We start from the raw sequence: 25,660 nt of genomic DNA, 5'->3' as shown, positions 1-25,660 counted from the left end.
GGAGATGACAGAAATACCCATGGCCTTGGGGTCTTGACCAGCAGTGGCTCTACTAGGGTGGGAACTGGAAAGCATCACTGTTTCAGCAGAAGAAAACAAGACCCCAAAGCGGGCTGGTTAGTGGTTTCCCACTAGGTGGTGAAGTCCATGGCCCTGAAATGGGCCAAAGGTGCTTCTGAGAAATAAGCAAGACATCCCAGTTATAGCATATTGGGTGGTGTGTTTCCCCGCTAACGTCCTGCCTTCATTTTACACCATCACACAGAATAACCCCATTGCTCAAATCAAGCCTGGAGGAGATGTGTTACTATATACATTTTTTTTCTTTAAAAATTTCTTTTTTTCTTTTTTGGTGTTTTTTTTTTAAAAAAAAAAATTTGAGTTGCAGGTCAGGTGAGTTGGTTCTGGAAGTACTGGTAGTTCCATCGGTATGAGACTTGTCTATGGGCAGGTAAACCCAAGTTTGCCAACAAAGGCAATACCCAAAGCGGCCAGCTGCTGCAAAAATGGTCGAGGAGGAGGATACCATGGACATGGGCGAGGTCTGAGGTGGGACAATGCAGTGGATACCTGCTGTTGCTCTAACATGGGTGTTGGTGTCACCTCGCAGAAGGACGAGGTGCGTGGGTACACTATACAGGAGGGCTGTACAAACTGGGCACTGGACAGGTAGTTCCTCTGGTTGTCAAGGTGGCTCTACCTGTCCTTGAGCTCTCGTGTCACTCGCTTAGTGATACGTCCACACATCAGGCCAATCAGGAACAGTATGCAGATGCTCCCACTGATCACAGAGAGAATGTAGTTCTTTGACGGGGATGTCATCACTTGCATGGCGAGGTCAGAGAAGCCATCCGCTGGGGCCACCTGTAAAATACACAGCAACATCATCCTCAGAGAGACATGGGCTGGGATGCTGCTCACTGTAACTTGCCCCCTCCACTCCTACTTTAACTTGTGTTGTTTCTTTTGGGAAGAGAGGAGGATAAGACACAAGAAAATCAAACACAGAGCTACAACTGTTTTTCCTGATCATAATGCTGTATGTATCTACCACACAAGAGTTGAAAATGCAGACAAATACAAAAAGGTGGAGTCGCATACAATTCATCACAGTGATCGCCACCGCCTGTGTAATACCAGCCCTCATATTGAGGACTTGACATGTTGGGCCCTGGCAAAGGGCTCAACGCATTTCTATCATTCAGTCTTCACACTAAACCTAGCAAGTAGATTCCATTACTCCCAGATTATAGATGAAGACCCAGAGGCCCGAGGGGTGGAAGTGGTCAAGTGACTTGTACAAGGTCATAGGTTCTCATGTATTTTGATTTATTTCCTTCATATGTTGCTGCCTTTTTAAAAACAAAGAGAGAAGTTGAGACACTGTCAGATGCTAATTCTATATTGACTTGTTCTCATTCACTATCAAATCATCAGCACTCCCCCCACCAAAAGCAACACGCAAACATGACCTATGCTGACCAAATACACTTAACCACTCCCTCAGTCGTGGACACTTTAGTCTAAACAGTTTTCATCCTCAGTTTTCCTCACTGCTTTCTTCACTGGACCTCTGTGGTGGCCTGCCATGGCAGAATCAGGACTGGAAGGTTCCCCAGGTATACACCAACCTGTTCTTTTTAGTTTCAACTTAGTCTGGGTGCCAGAGAAGGGTCCAGCTCAGAGAGGCTGCTTCTATGCCCATCCATGTACTCAGAACACAGCAAGGGGGGGCTTCAGATTAATGTGATTTGAGCACCAACATTTGCCAACACAAAACAAGCAGTGGAGTCACTCTGAAGCAATGTTTAGCGGCTCAAAAGCAGAAACTGATGCAGTAAGAGACTAATTAGTGTCTCTGTTGCCCCATCTGGAGAAAGTGGCTCCAGGCAATTAGAGCCCAGGAGTCCTACAGGTGCACTGACAGATTTTTCAAATACACTTACTGCCAGTCTCACAAGGACAAGGAGAAGTGAAGTATCTTGAAGAGACTGGGAAACTGAGAGGGGACGGTCACTTCAGGGGATCCTCATCATTACCTTCGCTGCGTAACTCCACATTTCAATCCGGTCATTGAGGCGTTTTTTGCACTCAGGTTGTAACCTCACTCGCTTATCCTCCAGAGCCTCCATAAGGCAAGACATTTCTGTGCAAGAAAAGGGATAAGAAGAGTCTGAAACTGTACTGAACAGAAATTTCTGTAAGGTTGGGGAGAAGGATACCTAACCACCAGAGAATTCAGATCTGTAGGCTACACAAAGTTAAATCCAACCTAGAACATGTGGCCCAAGATCTAACATGGAGAAGGATATTCAACTTCTAAGTTGGCTGTCCAAAGGTTGGCTGTCCAGAGTCTCTTAGAACCTCTCTCATTTTCGTTGGACACACACGGCTCAGAAACAACTTTACACCTGTCCAGGTTCCACCTCACACAAAACCTGTCTGCTGAGCCCAGTGTACTGCTGGGGAAGTTGCTGAAGCTGCTCGAGGTTGGACAAGTCAGGGAAGAGGGCCATGAAGATGGCTTAACTTCTGCTTCCCTAATAACTCAACTTTCTCTTTTCTTCAAATCTTTGCCTCTGTCATGGCTAGATCAATTCAGACCTGCAGGATTATTCCTAAATTCATTTTGCCACAAAGGTCTAGTCCCAGCATCAACCAGGTCCCAAGAGGCTGCTGTCTATGCTACAGAACAACTGATGTCTCGGAAGTCTTTGCTCCTTCCAAGACAGTTCAGACAGGGTCAGAGGGAACACAGTGACTTACGACGCCCTCGGCCAGGGGTGATGGCTGCACAGTGGTGTTTAATGTCCAGGGCACAAGCTGTATGAAGAACTGGGTCCACAAAGATGTCTGCTTTGCTTTCCTTCAGCATGTTTAACACTTCCTGAGAAGAACAGATCATCAGAGAGTTTTTATAGAGGAAATATATCAGCTCTGTAGTCTGTAAATACTTTATATATAAACGAAAAGTAAAGGAGGGAAGGCTGAGCCAACAGAAGCTACTCTGAAATTGATGGCAACATGGTGATGATGCAAAGAATGCAGCCTTTTAGCATCCAATTTAATTCAATAAATACAGCTTGGGGACTGAGTGTATGCAAAGCTGTTTGCTAAGCAAAGCTGTTTGCTAAGCAAAGCAGGGAAACCGTAAGACTGGAATTGAGTTTGGCATTTTGGTAAACCATATTATTGAATACTAAGTGTTAGCATTTATACTGATTTAATGCAGTTATTCTGTTACTCTAGGAAGTCTGAAAATGTGAAAACTGAAAAATCAGAGTAATATGCTATATTAAAACTCTCAAAGGGTGTGTGTATTTGCGAAATGTTTCACTTTACCTCCATCATCCTCAAAAGAAGAAAAAAGAATTGATAGAGCATAACTTCTACTGCAAGAATAATTTTTATTTGAGTTTAAAGATGTTCTGAACAACAGGAATATACATGTGATAGAACTGAAAATCAGCACTGCACTCTCTGTTTATACATGATGGAATCATAAGAGGTAAAGCCTGAAATGCTTTCTTAAATAAAAATTAGTTTGCTCTCAATAGAAAGACTGTATAACAATAATAAAAACAAATTTAAAAAAATTGAAATATTGTTCAAAAAGTCTTCCTTAAAGTTAAATGTGATCATCTGATGAAAAAGTAGCCAAAGGAAAATACCTGGATTTAGCTTTTAGTCAACTCCTATCACTCCTCAGACCAGGTGGAATTAGAAACATTTTTAGCAGATGAAAATATTTGCACACAATATTCACACTAACTTTAAGTCATGATTGAAACACTTTTCAAAAAAAAGATAAAGGTTTTTTAAAAAGATCACATATAATATTTCACTTTCAATTTTGTAAGTTAATGTATGCTTAGCCGTCGTATTTTGATAAATTTGTTTTTATGTGAAGTTTCTGAAATGAACTAAATTTTTAGTTTCACTGATTTTTATGAATGCAGCATACTTATTGATTGATATATTGGAACTGACATTTTGCTTTGGCACAATACTTAAGCAATGCCCTTAAACAAGGGTCTGGTCATAGGGATGAGACATACTCACAAATAACTTGTACATGTGAAAAGAATATTTAAGTTACAGGCTATTAATGATCAAAAGCCAAATTAGTTTGGTAGGAGGGAACAGATAGAACTCTAGGAAGGAAAATTCAGATTTTGTCACTAAGTTGTACAGACTACAGCTTTAAAAGAAAGAAGAGAGAAAAACAAGTGCGGGAAGATGGTGATTGATGGTAGTTACCTTTTTACACACTTCCGTTTTGATTTTGAGCAGGTTGACTTTGAGGCACTCCTCTACTTGACCTGTCTGCTCCTGGGCTGCTGCTTCTTCGGCACACAGACTGGCAATCTGTTCAGGAGACACAAACAACTCTGGGATGTGTTGATGTGGTGATCCTCCCAGGGTTCTTCTCAACGGATTCCTGGTAGATCTCACTCCCCTCTCCCTCCCATATGGGATGCCAGCCTCCATTCTCCTTCACAGGGACTGGCCCAGAGCGGAAAACCAGTCAATGCACGTATCTTCACGCTGTCAACTCTAAGGCCTGAGTCAGACTGTCCCAGGACTGGTCACAGAGAAGGCTACTTTCCTGTTTCCTCAGGTCATGTAGCAAAGTTAAATACTCAAAGCAAATGCTTGATATTTACAGAGGTTCAGGGTCAACCCAGCCTCACAACTTGGAAACATGCACACACACACACACACAAACACACACACACACACACACACACAAGCACAGAAAAAAGGGTCCTGACACATAGCCTGCAGCACAAATTGAAAATTTAATCTTCTTTGGACAGTTTTATGAGTAAGCTTTTTTGAAATATCTTCAGCTATGATCCCATAAAATTGACATATGTTGAATAAAGTTCTCCATATGGCCTTTTCTAGCTATAAGGTTATAATTTCCAAGGATGGGCACTTCTTTAGAGGTATTATAGGAGCACTTCTATCTTTCTGGCAAGTCTTGAGGGTGTGCTGGGTTGACCATCAGAATAAGGAGAGAGAAGAACAAATTACCCAGAGAGAGGTATAATAAAACTCTTGTTCAATAGAGAAATATGGAATCAAAAGTAAATAGTGACAGGACTCATGCCAACCCAAATTCAGTGTTAACAGAGAACCAGGAACTCAGACAATGGAGAGCCTAGAAGATGGGCCTTCAATGAACCCTGGATTCAGGGCTGAAGGGAAAGAGAGTTAAGAATTTTTCTCCAATAAAAACTTCTCTGTCCAGCTCTGTTCATAACCAGTTTCGTAACCAAATCCTACCTCATCTGAGCAGTGCAGTTGGAGCTGAGGGTCGAGTCGGTAATCGAGAGCAGACTCCTGGATGATAATCCGGATCTGGTCTTCACAGTCTGAAGAAAGGCGCTGCACGTGACAAAGGAGAGTATGTTGGCCTATTAGAATATGTCAGCTTTTCATTTGGTGTGAAAAAGGTCTTAGGAAAGTAGGAGCAAGCTAAGGAATTTCTTTTTTCCAAAGAAAAAACTGCCAGGACTAGCAGAGGTTCCGTAAACACACCTCTGTGCACAGCCCAGGCCGGTTTACCTGATCAGCGTATCTCAGCTTGAGGCAAGAGATGACTTGACCTTCTAGCTCTGCATCATCCTTGGCCTTGGACAGGATACCATGACAGAATTTAGGAATGTCAGCTTTACAGGCTTTCCTTAGCACAGGGTTTAAGCGGTAATCTACAGCAGAAAGTAATTAAGTACAAGATAAAATATTCCACCTGGATTCACAAATGTTTTGAGATCCATCTACCCAAAGGAGGCATATTACGTCCATAACCATGAATCAACCATTGATTTGTTTAGTCAATAAATGTTTACTGAGCCCTCACTACAGTGTTTTAAATCACCAGTATAATGTGGTGAAAGAGTGGATGTGGAGACCCCCATGCATCCTACTCTGCAGCAGCTCTGCAGGGTCTATTGAGACCAATGTTCTAAGCAGTCCTCACAAAAATCAAGCAGATACCAGCAACCTTCCCCATAATATATATGTTTTGAAAACTCTGAAAACAATATCCCACTCACCTTGCTGCAGAGATAGATAAATTTCTGTTCTAAAACAGATTACCCATACATTCTCCTGCCATATGCATGAAGTTTTATTAAATCGCTAGACTTTTCAAGGAAGTCTAGCCCTAATTCCCTTTGTACACTCTCCAAAGGCAGTTTTCCATGTTTTCAGCCTTTTCTTTCCCACGATTTCCATTTCATTCTTCTGGGTGCTCATCAAAGAAGGAGTTAAGTCATTGTGCTTATTACATCCAGACTCTTCACATTCACAAACAACAAAGCACCCACGGTTTAATCAGGCAAGTAGGTCACTCAGTTTCTTTCAAGCTATACCCAGTGGGATTTGGAAAGCCACGCAAGATGTTACCTGTGTTCTGGGTGATCTGGCGCTTGGTTATCATCTGTTTGCATTTGGGATCCATCAATTCACTGTTTTTATTCTGCTTCAAGCATTGCAACATAGTTTTGGAATCTGCTTCTGGACAGAATCTCTGCAAAGAAACAAAGTTTTATAAAAGCAGTTATCCAAATATGGCAATTAACATCAACTTATTAATCACACTCTTAACATCTTTTAGGGGAGCTTATGACAGAAGCAACCTAAAGGTATCAGTTGAGACAAGAGAAACAGGAAGCCTGAGTAAGTACCCAGCCTTAAGTTCCCCTTTCATATCTATATTTCTCACATTTCCTTCTACTACCTGTTGCCTGTTTTGCATAGTTACACGGCTATGCTACATGGTGTCTCATGAGCTTACATATTGTTTAAGCATGAACATAACACTGTACCAGGTGATCATGTAGCCCCCAAGACATATCCATCCAATCTCAATGGGAAATGTAGGAATTATCCACCAACTAATGTGAAAAGGGATGTGGCGAAAGGACCTGTCTAGTTCATTTTTTAACTACAGGGGGCTATAATCCTACTAAATCCTGTGGGGCCAGCCCCTGTACACTTGTTAAATGTCCTTGAAGCCAGAGATTCATTCTGGACTTGTAAAGAAGCTCCATTTCTATCTGCTAATCCACAGTCTATCTGTTAATTATAGCCTACAGATATCTTAATATGGGGATGTGGATTGCTGGCTGATTTTTATAGAAATCATCAAAATCTTACAAAGCTCCCTCATATCATAGCCTGACATTTTCAGTTTTACAGAGGACTCAATTCTTCTGTGAAAGTGACTTCTAACTTCCACAATTCTCTTTGAAATTTATTTGATAGGGTGAAAAGTATCATTCCTTTTTAAAGGGAAGCTGAAATAAGGGCTCAGCACTTTAAGTTTAACCTCTTTGTACATGTGGACAGATCCAGGGACTGATATCTGGGATCCCCAGTCAGCCCTGCTGCAGGGAATGTTCACTGGAGATGTAAAGGAAGCAAAAGAACTTGTAAAATAAAAAAGCCTCTGATGGTGGTAGATGGATGATCAGGACACTCAGTGGTGGCTTTGTGAGTATACCTACCACCAAATGCCCTCAAAACCAATCACGAATTTAATGGACCTCTATTTACTTGACTTAGGTCAAAGTGAGATCAGTTATTCTAGCTTAGTGTTCTCAAACTTGAGCTGCATTCGAACCCCTGGGGGCTTGTAAAAACTGAAAGCAACTCTCCCAGAGCTTCTGCCTCAGAGACTGGGGTGGGGCCCGAGGCTGTAAGTTCCCTGGTGGTGCTGATCCTGCTGGTCTAGGGACCAGACTATGAGAACTCCAGCCTCAGCTGTATAAAACAGGTTGACATTGACAGATTACATGATTTCACTCTGAAATTTAAAGAAGTCCACGTTGTCGTTACTTTGACTTACCCTGTGCTCAGCCCTTGATTTTGGATCCCTTACCTTTATCATCTGCTTGCAGACTCTCATAAGTGTATAGTCTAGCTCTGGGTCCATCATCTCTGTCTCCTGCAGCTTAAAAACTTTCTGGTGGCAACGGGCAGTCAGCTGTTTTTTGTTTTCTTTCAGACATTCAATAATCTAAGGCATAAGAGTTATGGTCAAGTTAAGAGGTGGGTCAGGGATTGATAATCCATGCATTCTGAATAAAGCATTCAGTTCTTAGTGCATCTCTTATTTTTCTATCCAGGTGCTTTCCATTTTTAATACCTAGGTAATAAGAAATCAGGATTTCCTCACAAAGAAGAATTTTATTTGGAGAATTCTATTAATAGATTTACCACCTCAGGGATAATAGCAAATCAAATGTATAAAAATTATGGAAGAAGAACAGAGTGCACTGGAGTCTAAAGGGAAGGAAACCCTCTGAGGATTCCAGGTTTCTTCTGTCTTCTAGGGCTGTTCCTTGTTAAGGTGCATTTTGGAGCATATGTCAGGTTCTCTGCCTTTCCCTAGAGCAATAACCCTGACTAGACAGTAGGCACAAGCCAGGAAGTTCAGTTCAACTCGCCATCTAGCACATAAGAATAGAGCATTAGATGCCAGGTATCAGACCCAATCCTTACCCCTGAAGACTACAGAGTCTCACAGGACAAAGTTATATAAACAAATAACTACACTAAAAAAGATAAGTGAGTTAACATGAAAGCATAAAGTACCACAGGAGAGATTTTAAGATAGTGAATTAAGTATATCCTAAAATCTCCCCTTCCCTACAATTAACTTTTGGATACTATAAAAAAAGATAAGGAAAGCAGATGGGAGGCTGCAGTAGCAGGGGCTGTAGCATGAAGTCAGAGACGTCTATGAAAACCTCAAGGCACAACCAAGAATCACCAAATACAGGTGACCTTTGAACAGCAAGGGTCTGAACTGCATGGATCCACTTAAACAAGAATTTTTTTCAACAGTAAATACTGCAGTATTACACGATCTGTGTTGGTTGAATGGGCAGATGTGGAACTTCAGATAGAGCCTGCGTACATGGAGGATTGACTATAAGTTATACGCAGGGTTTTGACTATGTAAAGATTCAGCACTCCTAAGCCCTGCATTGTTTAAGAGCCAACTGTAGTTGAGGAATACTAATACCATAAGAAAGATGATAAATAAAATAAATCAGGGCCTCAGAACTGAGGGGAAAAGGCAACAGAGCAATCAAAAGTATGTTTAATACCCTCAGAGCCATACAGAAGGAAACAGTAAACAAGAATCAATAACAGGTAGTTATGAAAAGAAACAATTAGAGATGCTGGAAATGAAAAATAAAACCCAACTGGTGGTCTCTCTAAAGAGCAGAATAGGAAGAGCTAAAGAATAAATTATGAAACTGGGATACAGAACTGAGGAATTACCTCAAAGTAGTAGAGAGAGATAAAGAAATGAAAGGCATGAAAGAAAAAGTTCAGAGACATGGAGTACCAATTCAGATGCTCTAAATGTTCAACAAGGAGTTCCAGGAGGAAGGCAATACTTCAAAGAACAATGTTTGAGAACTTCCTAGGACTGAAGTAAGATATGAATTGAGACTGAAAGAGCCAACCAGGATAAAGAAAACCAAAAGCCGTATCTAATTATATTGTAGTGAAATTACAGATCATTAAAGATAAAGAGAAAACTCAGAGGTAGATTAATTACACAGAAATGAGAATCAGATTGACATCAGACTCTGCAACACCAACAGCAGATACAAGAAGACAGTGCAACCATTATCTCAGAAGTTAAAGCACCATGGCGATACCCTGAAGTGGAGAGGTAGATGAGTCAACAGGAGAAGATTGAAAAAAAATCATTTGACTGCACGTCATTCCTGACGATTCTGGGTAGGGCCCTGTTCCGTGAATTTAAAAAAAAAAAAAAAAAATCCCCAAGGTGGTTCTCCTGTGACCTCTAGTTTAGAATGTCTGTGGAATGGGAACATATGAGGTAGTAATTAATTTTGGAGGTGCAGCTTGGGAAAGCTAGAGAGAGGAGGCATCTGAAAGGTCATGAAGCAGACAAGGTAAGGGAGGACAAGGTAACCTGAAAGGGCAAAGAGACTGAATAGGTGATGAAGAGGAATGAAGGTGAGAGAAAGTAGTCTGTATGAAAAACCACACAACATTGTAAACTGACTATACCTCAATTAAAAAAAAAAAAAAAAAAGAAAGAAAAATCATAGTCTCAAGTAGCTTAAAAGGGGACAGTCAGGCTGGACAGTACGTGATGGGGCTTATCCCACTAGTGGAGAATTAATTATTAAAAAATTACCTTCACGTTACCTTTACAATTAAAAAATAAAAATAAAAAGTTACCTGAGCATTGCCATATTGCACGGTGGAACAGTGGTTCTTGATGTCACTCTTGCAGGCTTCATACAGATCTGGTTCCAGACGGATGTCCTCTGTCTGCATGAGAGAGAACCAGCATGGAAAAGTCAGTTTACTCTAAGCTGGAGATGTCAAATCAAATGTTCTACATAATTATTTGTTGATTGGCTCTTATCTGGTGACCATAACTTCTACACAGCTAATTGGCAGCAGTGTGCTCACTGCAGTAAAAAGATAAGCAGGATTGAGTTTCAGTTCTGCCACTAACTAGCTACTTGGCCTTAGACGTACTCTGCAAAATGAAACACTACCCTCTACCCTGACCCCTTCATAGGACTACTGTGAGATGAAATAAAATGATATGATGTGGAAACCACTTTCAAAGTTAAAACCATTACTTTCATTATTATTATTATTTTACTGAAAGAGCCAGATTAAAATCTAGGGACTCAAAGTTTCTATTATAAAAGGATGTTTAGGCCAACTCCACGTAAATGTAATTCTCACTGAATCACTACCACTATATGTGAAAATCTGGTAATGCAACTTTTGTCATATTAATGGTTGTGGTGTCCATTACTAGTTCTTGCTTAGACTGAGGTGAAATAAGTGTGATTCATATTTTTAGCTGTCTTAACATGGTCTGGGCTTAACCTCAAAAGTAGAGTGAGATGTGTCCTCTTACAATGCACACTGTGGTTGGCTTCCCAACATCTACCACACCTGGATTATGAGTAAGCTCATCAATAAGTGCATCCCCTGGAGACTGCTGGTTGGGGCGAGGGGGGCACAGATCTCAAACTGACACAGTCAAATTGAAGGGCAGGATCTTTAGTTTGTGCTGGAGATGAATACTGGAGCAGGTGGCCCAGCTGTTGCAGGCAGCCATTGTGTAGCTATGAGGGAAACCAGCCTTAATGACTGGTGGTGCCAAGGACAGCAGAGTGGAGAGGGAGAGACCCTCGATCCTTGATTCCATTATCAAGGCAATGATCACATCACATGCTCACAGCTTGTCTTATATAACTGGACTTCCAAGTATGTGTGGTAAAAAATACTTTATCATTAAAAAGAAAAGTAAAACAGGAAGCGGTTCTATGGTAAAATTTTAGCATGCAGCTCCAAGTCTTAACCATCACGCTTGTGGCTAAAATCTTCCAATTTCCAATTTGCCCTCATTCTTCACCCAACTCTCTAAGCCCTGCTCTGCGGTTTCTGGGACCAGAGGCTGTGCTCAGAGGCATTACCATCTCCAGCTCCTCCACCCGCAGCTGCTTGCGGCACTTCAGGGACACCCTGTGTTCCTTGACTTCCTGGAGAGTGTCATTGCGCACGGTGGTGCTCAGGCAGATCACCACGTCCACCCTGCCAAGGGAAGGAGAGGTCTGAGACTGGCTGGAGCCACCAAGGGCAAATGGCCAAGGGCTGGGCTGGAGCAGGGGCCACACCATCCCCCCAGAACCCATGACACCTCTATCAAGTTTTTCAATGCCTTTCACTAAAGTCTCACTGTGTTTTCAGAGAGCTAAAAGCAGCTATCTGACTGTATACATCATAAAAGTTGGGCCACAGCCCAAATGCTGACAACATTTCTGACTGGTGGGGAGGTCATGGAGGGGATGTGTGCAAGACAGTTCAGCACTTGTTTTGTTAAAAACATGTAACCAGGGAGTAATGCTACTTTTAACTCTGTACTATGGCTTTGATATACTGTGAAAATCATTCCTGAAAGGTACAGAAACCTATGCAAAATAGGAATTTAGTTTGTATAAGGGGAAATGTGTTCTAGAAACGTGCCTTTGCAAAGAGCGGCATGGAAGAATTTGGGCAGCCATGCTGTAAAAGCTCATCACTCTCCTCATTAAGACCTAATTCTTTAATGAATAAAGTTTTTGTTTCTTTACTACATCTCTAACTCAGTGAAAGGCTCTTTTGCTTCCCTGAGGAGATGACGTAATGGAATGATGTCACAAGGAAGTCAGTTCTTATTCACACTGTAACTTGCTCCTCTAAGTACAAAATCTGTACCTGTTTCATCAAGTAGATAGCCTAACCTGGAAAAATTAAAAATGCTCCCTTAGCCCACAGTCTCTCCACATCAGAACTACTACCACCAGGTGTGGCTCTAGACTACTTACAAAGAGGATCTGTCTAGACAATCCAAGTGTTTGGCCAACTACCAGAGGAATGCAGGGGGCCTCCAGAGCTAACCCTGCCAGACAGCAGCAGGCCACCTGACACTTTGGACATTCACTCAGTAGCTAAGAGGGATTTCAGGGAAGCAAATTTAATTGAACAAATCAATTAAAAGCTACATACTTCTTCTTTATGTTGGGGCAAAGTTTCAACACATCCTCCTTGCAGGCCATCTTAAACTTGTAAGAGAACCGAAAATCCTTCATCTGCACCTAGAAAAGATGATTAAAAAAAAAGTCAGAAGCTCTGTGACAACATCTAATTCACAGTGCTGGGTGACACTGTGTTCATATACAGTGCGCAGCAGCCAAGTTCCCAGGCCCCACACAAGTCTGTCTAACACTTCATGACCTGCTGAACTCCCCATGGCTCCCTCTGCTCTATGCATACCAGCTTCCAGCACACACACGCTGCCCCCTCGGCCTAAAGGGCTCTTCCCCCAGATCTCCCATGCTTTGCTCCCTCACTTCCTTGATGCTTGTATTCAAATACCTCCTTCTCAAGTCCCTTTTCCCCATCACCCTTTAGGCCTTATGCTGCTTTATTTTTTTCACAGGATCACCTGAGATTATATATTTATTTGTAAATGTGTTTTTGCATATTTCTCTTACTAGAACATAAATGAACAACATTGTAAAATGACTATAACTCAATAAAAAAATGTTAAAAAAAGAGAGAGAGAGAAAAAAGAAAAGAATACAAATGAGTCAACAAGGGCAGGATGTGTCTGCTTTCCCTGGTCTGAGTGTCTGTGCTCGTGAGGTCCTCAACACCATTTGCTGAAGGACATCTGGGAGGCTATGTGCCCCCAAGAAGAGGTCAATTTTATACAGCTGGCTGGATTTCATCCTCCTGGGAAGGAAGTGCTCACTTTACCAGAAACACTTCCTTTAGACATGTAACTATGAAGAGTATGGTTTAAACTTACTAAAATGCCAGACCTAGGTACAAAGTGCCCAGCCCTAGCAGATAAAAACCACGCTTACTAGGAACCAACAGAAATAAGACAGATATTTGGAAAAAATAATTTTTCAGAGAAGAGGTGCTCTGATGTTCTGTAAGAAGAAGGGATTCAGTAACCTTGCAAGGAGCCAAGACAAGAAGGATCTGCCAGGTGTTACTGACCAGCTGGAAGTGGGTGACTCCAATGGCGCACTTCTCATTCATATCCTTCTGGTGTTTGTTCTGTATCAGACACTCCATCAGGTCCCCAGAGTCTATCTGGTTATCTGCTACATCCTAGGGAAGGGAGTGCACATTTATACTTCATTTGTAATCAATCATTAATTAACAAATCATGCACCCCAGCCCATGAAAGATGTCAATGAGATTGATTCTATAATATTTATAAACAAGACACATCACAAATTATGTCAAAATAAGCCTGAGAAATCACAAAGGATAAACATTTAGAGGAACAAAATTTACACAGCAAATTGCCCTGCATGAAGCTCCAATAAGAACATGCACTATGCAATGCTTTTAACTCCTTTCCTTATATGATGCTGGCAGCTGGCTTTTGGGATAACATCTAACATCACCTCCTAGTTGTCAGATCCTTGTGCTTCCTGGATGTGTTTTACTCCCACAATTTAGGCAGTTCAGTAAGTGACTAAAGTGATAAAGTAACAGAATTCCCTCAACACCAGGTACAAGAAGACAGCTAGAAGGGGAAGTTACCTTCCTGCTAACAAATTCCAGCTGTTTGTATGGAAACAACTCAGTCCTGCTACTGGGGTTTCTCCCTCCTCTCTTTCCTTACAAAGGGCTTCTCAGTAAGTGATGCTAACCACTAATCTGATCACCTACAAAGGGTTAAACAAATGAGGTTTCCCAGGATAGTGGCCCCCTCTTGATGCTGTTTACATTTTCAACTTTAACTTATCAAAGTTGGCCATCACTCAGGAGCAATGTATGCTGAAGACAGAGATGAGTCCAACACACGTGGGGGCCAGAGCCCCAGTGAAACTGGTTCTGTTTCTAACCTTTGTTCCTCCAGACATTACTTACATGGCAGAAGTTCTGAATTATGGGTTCGCAGGCTCTCATCAGCAAGGCTTCTATTTGAATATCCTGCAGAAGATTAAATATATTATAATTCTGCTTTAGAAAGAGTCAGGGGTGGAGGAGGAGCAGTTTTCTTTCTCTGAATGAGTATCATCTGATGGGAAAATAATCCAATATATACATTTGGAAACTATTCTAGTATTTAAGTGAGACGGCTCCAGCACGGACAGAAGAGCAGCTCCATGCTCCTCCTGGGACACACCTCCAATGCACTTTGAAAAGCAAGTTTTCTAGAGACAAATTCCTCTTGTGCTCGAACAAGAGAAAAGGCAGAATTTGGAGGAGAAGAAAACATTTAAAAATAATATTAGAGTATGTAAAGCGTTTGGAGATTTTCCCAAAAGCTAAGCAGTTCAAAATGAAAATAGGAGTAACTGACATCTATCATCCTGTCTTTAAACCAGATGACAAACTACTGCCTCTGGGGAACACACACTAAACACATTCAAGCAGAGTAACTGCTGAGTGGCACTAGCCGCAAAATAACATCTCCCTTTAAAGAGTCACACACCCTAGAATGCCCTTCTTAGCCCACAAGGACAATGAGAATGAGCGAGGAGATGACAGAAGATAAAAGAAGGCGATACATGCTTGAAAAATATAAAGGAAAAAAAGACCCTGAGAAATGTAATTTTTTGTATTCCCAATTTTGACAACTTAAATAGTTCTAAAAGGCTTATGATTAAAAAAAATAGCAATTATCTGTTTCCCTAATTTCTGCCCCCATAAGACAATTTTAACTGCCCCTGAAATAATCTCCATATTTTGAAATAATGTGCCTATGCTTATGAGATCTTTTAATCTCTTTTTTTTTCCTCCCTGTAGGGTTCAGAATGAAACAGGGCTAATCACACTTATTTAATCTTCCTTTTTTTTTTTTTAGTAAAAGCAGACTTATTCGGAGAGATGCATACTCCATAGACCAAGCGAAGGCTGTCTCTGGAGGTGAGAGAGCAAGAGGCCTAGGAGATACTCATTCCGTAGACAGAATGCAGGCCTTCTCAAAAGGCAGGAGAAAGGCCTTATCTTCTATGTTTATTGCAAGTCCCAGGCTTTCTTTTATTTCAGTGAACACACAAACATTACCAAATGATCTAATTGAAAGAGCTAAGGATGACAGAATAGGAATGCTTGGACTAGTCTTGAAAGTGATTAAGAGATCTGAAGTATAGCTGATATCTTTTCTTAAAGGAGAAAAAAAAATTGTTTTTGTCACTGTCATAATTCTAATTTATGAAGAAAACTGAAGGGCTAAGTGCATAGTGTTTTGCTGGAGATATCAGGAAAGGGGGTTCAGGAAGCATCACAATATTCTTTATAAAGCAAACAGAGAAGGTAACAAGGTTTCTTTTGTTCTACAAAGAATCTGTACACTCAAGAGTACAGAAACAGCAGAACTAAGAAGAAAAGAAAGGCTGCTGACAGGGCACTCTCCTTCCAAGAGTTACCTCGGACTCTAACTCGGTGAGGTTGCCGACTATGTCTCTGCACTCTACAGCCAAGTCATCAAGATGATCCTGGAGGCACTCAAGCTCCTGCAAATAAAAATGCAATCCCTTAGCATTTGTCAGTTATATAAATAATCAAGGGAAGCTGAGGTACCACTGTTTACTTCCTTTTCAGTGGTCCTCCTTTTCTTTCTTTCTAAAATGACTTCATTGAACAGAATGCTATAACTTTGACTCCCCAAACTAAGATCGTTGAAAAGACAATTACTTGTTGTAACAGGGTGTTAAGAGGGTCAAGGGCGTACAACAGCCATGCAAATCCCCTAGAAGGCCAAACTGGTAAGTCCAGCAAGAATCAATGTTCAGATGTCCTCAGAGTCTAAAAATCTTATCAGGCCTTTTTTCCATTCCATCAACACCCTGCTCATCTGCTTTTTGATAATGATCATTGGACAAAAAATTCACAGTGAAAGACATGAAATAAATATTTTAAGACTCTTTATGGGCAAAGTAGGTTGGGATCCAGGGTCTGAAACACAATAGAGACTCAACAGCTCCTGCAAGTCAAATCTGGGATTCTAACCCTAGCCCACATAAAAGGATCTTCTGAGGGTAACTGCAAAACAAGTGAGTAGTACATCAGGGTTTGCATATCTAAAAGCTGTCTTACCTGGGCTTTGGAAACTAAGTTGGAGTTACCTTGTAATGTCAGTCTATTACTACTCCTTTTAGAGAATTAGAGGTTTTACATTTTATATTAGCCTTCTTTCCCAAAGCACATCAACAGCTATTTCTAAGCTAAGGGCTCTGTTAAAGGATCAAGTTTAACTTACTATTCTGCAAGAATCTCTCTTTTTTGGAATCAGAATGGAAAAGAGGAGAAGGATTGTAGGAATTAACACAGGAACCAGAAAGAGGGGAAAAAACCCTAAAGGAAAATGTATAAAACTTTTGGGAGTAGATAAATGGCTAAGGGGAAAATTCTACTCACGGACTCCTTTCCTAAGTTTAGCTGCACAGGGATGGGCTGTATGGTAGTGCAGCTTTCTCACTGTTACTTTACAGCAGGTATGAAAGGAAATGTTTCCTGGTATTCTGCGTGAGCACATCCCTTGTTTCATTAGACAGAGGCAACAGAAAACTAGAACTACAGGCATTTTCTAACAATAAACTCAACAGAACTGTAGTAGGCCCAGAAACAGACTGCTGTAAAAGCTATTATCAGGACCAACAGATCTGAGTAGGCAATAATGCTTTTTAAAAATGTCCAATTCCTGCACATGTGACTTTTTATTAGTTTAATCCTAGAGAGTGTTTTGGAGGGTACAAATGGTACTGGGAAACCTGAGTTCGTGCCTTATTCTAGTATTAAAGGGGCTTTAAACAAGTAGCTATTCCCCATTGCTTGGTTACCCTGCCTTAAGATAGAAGACAAACTACCTTCTGACTTAATTTGCTAGAATGCAATAACATACTTTTTTTTTAAAAAAACTAGGCACAAAATCCTAAGAAACCATTCATAGCATGCATATAATTCTTGGGGCTGCTCCTTCTCTACACTTTCCTGGATGGAGAGGTTATAAATAATATAATGGAACAAATGCCTAGCTAGGAGTAGACCTGAATTCTAGGTAAGAAAGTCAATATACTTCACTTCTCTGAGCCTCAATTATATCAACTATTAAGTGGAAAAAATAATTCCATTCCTATATATCTTGTAGGACAGTTGTAGGGCATACATACATTGATGCATGTCAGTATTATGTATCTGTGCATATATTTATACCCTGCCTTCCCTCCAAAGGACTTCATGTGGCTTATAAAAGTGAGAAGAAAAAAAAAATGCCAGATAAAATAAATTAAAAATGAGTAAAAGGGAAATGTGCTAAGGAAAGCGGGATGAAGTCAGTAGTAAGTACACAAAATGCCTACCACAAGGTCTTATACACTTCCTAGAGGTAGGCCATACTTTTGGCTCCAGGTTTTTTGAGAGGCAACACAAAAAGGAAAAGAATCAATTACAAAACACCGTAACTATAACAAAAACAAACTAACTGCTTTGGAAAAGTACCATTATAGAGACCGAAGAGAATACCTTCCTCAGGATTTCTTATAGAGGAAACATTGAATAATATAACAAATCATGTTCACGAGGTAAACATTTAATGGAGATGGATTTTACGGTGTTTATAGTCTACATAAAATGTTACTCATAAACATTATTATTACTATAAGATAAGCAGGTAGCTTTGTTGCCTACCTGTCCAGTCTCTGTTTTCTCACTGCACCACTTCCCCAGATCAATCAGGCACTTATCTTGGAGGGCAGGATCCAGTTTCACATCCATGGCCCGCTGGTGCAGGATCCTCTGGACCTCAGCTCGACACTCCCGGGAGAGCTACATGAGAAATAACAAGCAAAATACTTCAAAGGTACCAAAACCAAAACAAAAAGACACTAGGATAATGCAAATCTACTGTCAGGAAACTAATAAGTAACTTTATAGGGATTTGAATCAAACTTTATACCTCGAATCACTTCCAGAATAAAAGTTAAATATTCTAGGAGGCTTCTAAAAACCTTTATCTCTAGGAATGAGATTACACATTCAGCATTTTCTAATATAGTATATGAAACAATATCCTCTTCTCAGAGTATCCTGATAAAAAGTGAACTAGGATTGAAGTACCTCTGAAACTAATATAATACTGTAAATCAACTATACTTCAATTTTTAAAAAGTGAACTGGAATTTTTCAGATGAGGTAAAGTTTTTTGTTTAGCAAAATTAATTTGCCACTACTCTATAAACATATAGAATGCTGGGTCCAAGAATAAACACTTGGGTCAGGAGAACTGAGCTCAAATTTACCTAAACTCAGAACAAGCAGGGGACAGTTACTACACGTCAGAACCAGACTTTTTCAGATGAGTTAGTGAGAATTAGCAGATGGTGAAACAGATGAAAACCAGTATTTTTGGAAGAGTTGTAAGAAAGCTGTCACTGACAGGTACAGTCAGTCTCTCCTAAAAGAACCAACACAACTTGAGGGGGTGCGGGGAAGCGGGACTGAGAGGGTAGAGAGTAACCCCTTAATGGACATGGGGGTTTCCTTTTGGAGACAAGGAAATATATTGGAAGTGGGCAGAGGAGGCAGTTGCACAACTTTGTGAATGTACTAAACGCAATCGAATTTTTCTTTCTAAAATGATTAGAAGAAACATTTTTAAACAGAAACATATTTTTAACAACACCAGATTCCAACCCTTTCTTTACTTACAAGACAAGGAACCTCCTACTATAGAGACTACCAAGATGCCAGGATTTAGGAGTTCCTCTGATTAATGACAGGCTCATTTAATGAAGAAAAAGTTATAACAAATTCCCATATTTTCTTACATAGCAATATAAAAACTTGGTTAAGACTGCAGTAACTGAAGTATATGACATTTATTTCTGTTTGAGTCTTTTCATTCTGATTCCTAAACAGTCAGACTTTTGCATTAAGCTCCAAAGGGGTATTTGTAAACATGCATATGAAATAATACCACTTCTATTTTCTGTAACAAATGCAGGATTGAAATGCAACAGATTATCTCAGAAGGTTTAAAAAGGCCACCCTGGACAGTAAGTAGTACGTCAGTGAGGCACCAGAAGGCAGCAAATGTTGCTTGAGAGCCTAGCACACAGAAATATCCCAACAAGAGGTGGCAACCAGGGCAGACAAATACCAAGAGACTGAGGTGTGGAGGTTTCAGCTCCACCTAGTGTACTGTTGGAGAGGCCCCAATCAATATAGGCACATGGGTTCTGCTGCCAAGGGCAGAGAAAACCATTTATATCTTGGCTAAGAGTTTCTTAAAGGATCTTTAAAGTTACATAAACTTAGGGCAGTAGAATTTAATTGTCTACTTGTGATTTAGATTTTGGTAATTTAAAGAAAAAGTGGAAATGTACCCTGACTCACTTTGTTAAGTGAATGAATGAAGAAATTTCTAGTAGTGCAGCACCCCCTCCCCACCAGATATACTAGCAAAGTTTTCCGAGGATGACAGAAATCACAATTTATAGCAAACTAAACAAATGACAATAAGAAGAAATGAAGTCAATATTGAGTGCATACCCTCCTGCCCTGTTCCTCAGTGCGGTAGGCGTGTCTGTATAAGCAAGAGAACACAGCTCCTGGTGGCATGAGTTCACTGGTTTCGTTCCATCCATGGGTGTGGCAAAGACGAGATGCATCTCCCTGGCATTTGCGGTATAAGACAGGGTCTAGCCTGTAAGGGTAAGAGTTAAAAAATGAGCACTCTTACTACACTTTTCCTTCCAACACATACTAAGGGTTTTTGCAAGGTGCTTGTTTGTACTCTCACAGACAGTCACCTCCAGAGTAATGGAAACAGCAGGTAAGCAAAAGTATATACCTGACTTTCGTTCTTCATGAACACACAGTAGTCAATCTGTAGAAGTCTGTTAAACCTTAATACAGAAGACTTAAGTTCTACCTCAAAGATGGTATCTTGGCTAGGTAAGGCACACAACATTACAGTAACAGATTTGGTATTAAAATGCCCTGGTTGAAATGAGACAACAAGGGTTGTAGCTATCACCAGGCAAGTTACAACTTTTACTCAATATTTTTTTCTAAGTGTGAGTAAAATTCAATCCTACCTGATAGACTAAATTCTATAAGATCAAAGACAAAATGAATAGAGGAATCTCCTACTCAAGTTCCTTTCTGGTAAAACTGTTCCTTCTCTTCTTCCCATGCAAGGTAAGGCAGTTATGTTTTTAGTTTACCTAAACATGCTTATCAATTTAACTTTGACTGTGGAGACAGTGGATTAGGTGATGAGCCTGCTGCATCTCCAAATCAGACCAACAGATGCTTAATTATGCCCACATTATAATGTCAACTTTGGGGGAGGGCTATTCAATGGGAGGAAAAAGGCTAAAATTTAATAAGTGGCTTTACAGATTGTGAAGCATTTTTTGATCATGGATGAAGGAAATATAGAAGAGGAAAAAATATTTTTTTTAATGTAGTAAACTCAGTCAACTCTTTTATTATTTTGGTTTAGATAGCCTGAATAAACACAGGGAAATTCCTGTTCAGCTTTCTGAAGTCCTTTCCAGACCTAATTTGAGGGAACAGAAATAGAAACACACCAAATCTTCAAGTAATCTCTTTCCAGTAACGTATGTGGGTAAACATGTATTAGTCACCAGAAAAAGTTAATGACCAAAGTACAGTGGCTTAAAACAATTCAATCAGGAAGCAGCTGAACTTGGGAGGCAGGAGGAACAGCCTGATCCGGAAGTGGGAAGGGAAAGTGAGACATGGAAAGAGGGAGGGAATGCAGCCAATAAACTATAGCCATTCTGATTGTAACAAAGAGACTTCTATTTCATCTGCCTCCCCCTATTTCTGGCTAACAGGATGAGAAGAGAAGAGAATCAACTCGTTACTTATTGATAAGAGCCTCTTAAGATAGAATAAATTCAATAACTCTGAATAGTTAAAGAGATAAAGCAAACTCCCCTTCCCAGTGCAAATCAATAAAATAAAAATGTACTATTATCTTCTTAGAGACATATTTGAAGATGCTTCTGCTGCCCCACAGGTGCCCAAGTTCTTTCCAGACAGATGTTTGTAGTATCAGAAACATTTTACACTAACTTTAAATGTAGAAGTGAAGGGGGACACTTGGGGTCAGACCTGCAGGAGCTGTCTCTGCTTTTAGGTACTGTTCTGAAAGCAAGAAACGGGGTTTTCTGGGGATTAGAGTGTCAGCTATCCTGGAATGCAACAAAAACAAATTCCTACTGATTATTTTTTAAAAACACAAGGGATTCTTACTATACAGGAGAACAGGCTAAGGCTTATACTTACTCTGACTTCAAAATACTCACTTCCAATCACGAGAGATGAAATACTGCAGCTCTAAGAGACGGTGTTCACAATCTTCCACCATTTTCTCTGTGTATAAATGTTCCATCAGACACGAGAGGATCCTGGGCATGACACAGGGGTGAAATTGTAACCAGATAAAGAAGAGTTCAGAACTCTCACACCAGTATTTCTTTGGTCTGTAGAAAAAGCCATTGAGCTATTTTCTGAGGGCAATCAGGGATTTACTTCCCTAAGAATCACTCAAATTAACTCAACAGTGATTACATCTTCTTTCAACTTCACAGCACTTAGGACTCGGCTTGCATAAGATTGCTGTGCAGCTGCTTTATATTTAACTGTTTATTATGAAAATTTCCAATACATCCAAAAGTAGAGAATCATATAACATCCACCTTTCCTTCCAATAGCTTTATCAACTTATGGCCAAATTTGTTTCAACCCTATACCCCCTTGCTGATATTGTGAAGCAAATCCCAGATACCCTAACAGTTCATCTGTGAATACTTCAGCATGTTTCTCTGTAATATGAAAACATTATACTATTATCCACCAAAGAAATTAATTTAAAAATCCTTAACATCATGAAATAACCTGTCAGCTTTCATTCCCCACCCCAATTATCTCATGCCTTTTACATGTTTGTTCAAATCAGGACCCAGAAAAGGCCCACACCCTGCATTTTATTTATAGAATCTTAAATCTATTTAACCTGTAGCAGCTCCTTTCCCCTGTCCTCTTTATGGGTGACGCAGTTTCATATTGGTGAATATTCTTAATCAATCTTAAGAGTGTTTGTCTACCTCTTCCAATCACACAAAGAGCTTTAATGAAGAACACCTTTTTAAAATCCCCTACCACAGCACAAACAGCTGGAGAGTATGCACAGTAGAATGATAAGAAGCATGGACTGCATTTGTTTTATTCAGTTGGGTACTGCTAGATGCAGGCTATAGAGATTTCTGCAGAATGGGAATGTGTTCTTACTCACAACCTAGTTTTAAGAGCTGTTTGCACATCATATGGAATAAAACCAATGCATGAGACTCAAATGCTTTACTATAGCATTTTATAGCTTTCCTTGATATTGGATGCAACTTCAGAGTTCATTTTGTGACTACCTCCTCCAACCACCACATCTTGTGTTTTATTTCAATTGTAATTAGTTACTCTCTAATAATCAAATAGCCAATATATATGCATCAATATACAAACAGGATGAAAAGCATAGAACCAAAGCTTGTGTAACTTTATCCTGAGCATTTCTTTCTCATTTTTATTTGACTGTTAAGTGGAATTATTCAGTGACCTAATGTCTAGGCCTGTTTATGCTCAGTCACTGTCAACAATGCTGGGTCTAGGTTCTCTACATCACAGAGATGCAGAGATGAAGTCTCAATCCCAATACTAGCTTTAACAAAAGCTAGGAGAAGTGTTCCTATTTAACAAAATTTCAGTTCAGTTGTTAAACCATCTGAAAGTCATTTGAGGAAATGCTCCCTGTGCTGCACTGCCAATACAGTACAATTTGGATAAATACCACAAATAAGATAACCTACATTGGGTCTCCGGATCTTATGTGTTTGCAGGCTGTCTGTATTACAGATTCACAAGCTTCATTCAAAGCTCTATCAATGCGGTAATCTGCACCAGGGTCAGTCTCTTGAATCAGTGTTTGAAGCTGGATTAAAAAAAATTTAAGAAGGAAGAAAGTAAGTCACTTACACATATAGAAAGAGCAAGGTCATCTTTTCAATCAGTTCTCAGTCTGATATATTATAACATACTCTTAACAAGGTACTACAATTGTCACTGGTCAAGCTCAACAGCTCTGTCAAACACTTTCCAACTGGTTTCTCTACTTGGATTGCAAGTTTTTCTATTTAAGTCATTGTAGGGATTGCCTGCCTACCTGTCTAAACCATCCCTGGACATGTGCAAAACAAAAGGACTTTAAAATATAAAAGGTGCCTCTTCCCTTACATTTGTTAATCAAATTACTAAATCTGACACCCAGAGCCAAGCCAGAATTGAATGCAGAAGAGTAAACGGAAGACACATTTCCAGTTAGAGGTCTAATTTGGTCTTTAGAACCTAGAATTTAAATTTTGCTGCAAAGACACTGGCATAAAACAAGTGTACTCTGCTTTATTAAAAACAGATGTGAGTTTTCAGTTGCAAAGAAAACATAAATTAGCAAAAACAAGAATATAATACTACTTATAATTTCCTATTTTTCCTCAGCTATCTTTCATATAAACAAGAGATAAACCAGAACTTGTTCACTAAACTATACAGAAAAATGCTTGCTATTATGCAGCTGAAAATGAAAATATATTCTTTAACGTTTTCTTTTGCTTGGTCCACTCTTTGTCATGGAATGAAGTGAAAGCACCAAAGCCATGCCTCAGATTCTTCCTGTCTTTGAGGAGAAAGCAGTTGGAGCATAGAAGAAAAAGCTCTAAATTAAGGATCAGAAAACCTGAGTTCTATTAATAGTTCTGGCTCTGCCAGATATTAGCTTTGAGAACATGGGCAAGTTGACTAACCTCTAAGCTCGTTTCTTTAACTGCAGAGGATTATAAGGAAGAATAATATATAGAAGGTTGTGTAAACTGCAAAGCATTTTACAGATGTGAAAGATCATTATTACCACAGATGGGTAGCAGATGGTGTTTTGGGGTGAGAATCTTAAATAACAGAAAGCAAGTTTGAAAACTATAGTCCTTCTGGTTTGGGTTCCTTTTTTTTCCAAGTTAGAGAAGTGGAGCCATTTTGTGCCATGGATTTAGCCTCTGCAAGAGCCTTCTCTGATCCTCATACATTTGACTTACAATCCTACAGGGGCTCATATGAAAGCACTGACCCCAACACATACTTGATCCAAGAACAAAGATCAAAAGGAAATGAAGAAAGAAAACCCCAATTCTGTCTATCCTAAAAGAAGTCAACAATTAAGAGAGGTATGAAAGACTTCCAATATTCTGGGATGAAAGTTACTTACACCAGTTCTTGGTGGCAATTTGGAGAAGCCACAAAATGCTGTGGTTAGTTAGTAGGAAGATTACTACTACTCTCAAACGACTACCATTTTTAGTTATGACGTTTGCTGACAGAGACCAAAATATTTACATCTTTTTCTGAGGGACTGTAAGCATCATGGGAATCTGAAAGTTTCTGCAATAACTGTATCAGTTAAATATCCACGACTGACAGGCAAACTCTGAGAATTCTCCATGCATGTCAGACTGCCGGTTCTAAAAGATAATGAATGCCTTACAGACTCTTGAGGCTAACGGCTCAAGGGATCACTGCCATTCTGGAATCCAATAACAGCAGTGTGGGAAGTAAACACTAAACATGAACTGCTTCATGATCACACATCTTATTCCTGCCCCTGACTGCTTAGGAAAACCTGAGAAGATGCTTGAAATATCAAGAAATGATTGTCTAGAGAACAGACTGGGCAGTCTCTTTGGTGAAGGAAAGACTGGGCCCAGACTTGTTCAGCCATAACTGAGGGGAACTTAAGTTCATGATCAGAGTGTATTTGGAAGAGTATATACTAATTAAGATAATAATTATTCTTGTGCTTCACAGTTTACTGTTAGTTGAGAGATAACTAAATCAAAGCATCACCAAGCAGAGAATAAGGAAAACTAATGGTCAACCACAGACAAGTATAGAAGTCTACTGAATTAAGGAAGAAAACTTTGAAAAATAAATTATTTCAAAACATTCCTCCATTTGACTGGAGAGGGATAATGAAGCAGAAGAC

At 39.9% G+C, this 25,660-nt stretch overlaps 1 protein-coding gene across 2 annotated transcripts in view; it reads right to left on the bottom strand.

The window, feature by feature from the left end:
- GLG1 (golgi glycoprotein 1) overlaps positions 1-25,660 on the bottom strand; it is a 119,221-nt gene that overhangs the window by 4,177 nt on the left and 89,384 nt on the right. Inside the window, exons 9-26 of one of the 2 annotated variants that reach the window (XM_031458082.2) lie at positions 23,442-23,563; positions 21,885-21,986; positions 20,095-20,248; positions 18,232-18,369; positions 15,972-16,058; positions 14,467-14,529; positions 13,582-13,695; positions 12,580-12,668; positions 11,508-11,625; positions 10,246-10,338; positions 7,895-8,032; positions 6,418-6,541; positions 5,575-5,717; positions 5,293-5,394; positions 4,261-4,368; positions 2,767-2,887; positions 2,040-2,146; positions 701-864 (exon numbers count right to left, since the gene is read on the bottom strand). In XM_031458082.2, coding sequence (XP_031313942.1) covers positions 701-864; positions 2,040-2,146; positions 2,767-2,887; positions 4,261-4,368; positions 5,293-5,394; positions 5,575-5,717; positions 6,418-6,541; positions 7,895-8,032; positions 10,246-10,338; positions 11,508-11,625; positions 12,580-12,668; positions 13,582-13,695; positions 14,467-14,529; positions 15,972-16,058; positions 18,232-18,369; positions 20,095-20,248; positions 21,885-21,986; positions 23,442-23,563 — 2,087 coding nt within the window. Of the gene's footprint in view, positions 1-294; positions 865-2,039; positions 2,147-2,766; positions 2,888-4,260; positions 4,369-5,292; positions 5,395-5,574; positions 5,718-6,417; positions 6,542-7,894; positions 8,033-10,245; positions 10,339-11,507; positions 11,626-12,579; positions 12,669-13,581; positions 13,696-14,466; positions 14,530-15,971; positions 16,059-18,231; positions 18,370-20,094; positions 20,249-21,884; positions 21,987-23,441; positions 23,564-25,660 lie in introns of those variants that run through there. The other variant, XM_031458081.2, reaches the window with a different exon arrangement.

This window comes from Camelus dromedarius, chromosome 9, assembly GCF_036321535.1.
Source record: "Camelus dromedarius isolate mCamDro1 chromosome 9, mCamDro1.pat, whole genome shotgun sequence".
NCBI lineage: Eukaryota > Metazoa > Chordata > Mammalia > Artiodactyla > Camelidae > Camelus > Camelus dromedarius.
This window is presented reverse-complemented; position numbering and strand designations above follow the sequence as displayed.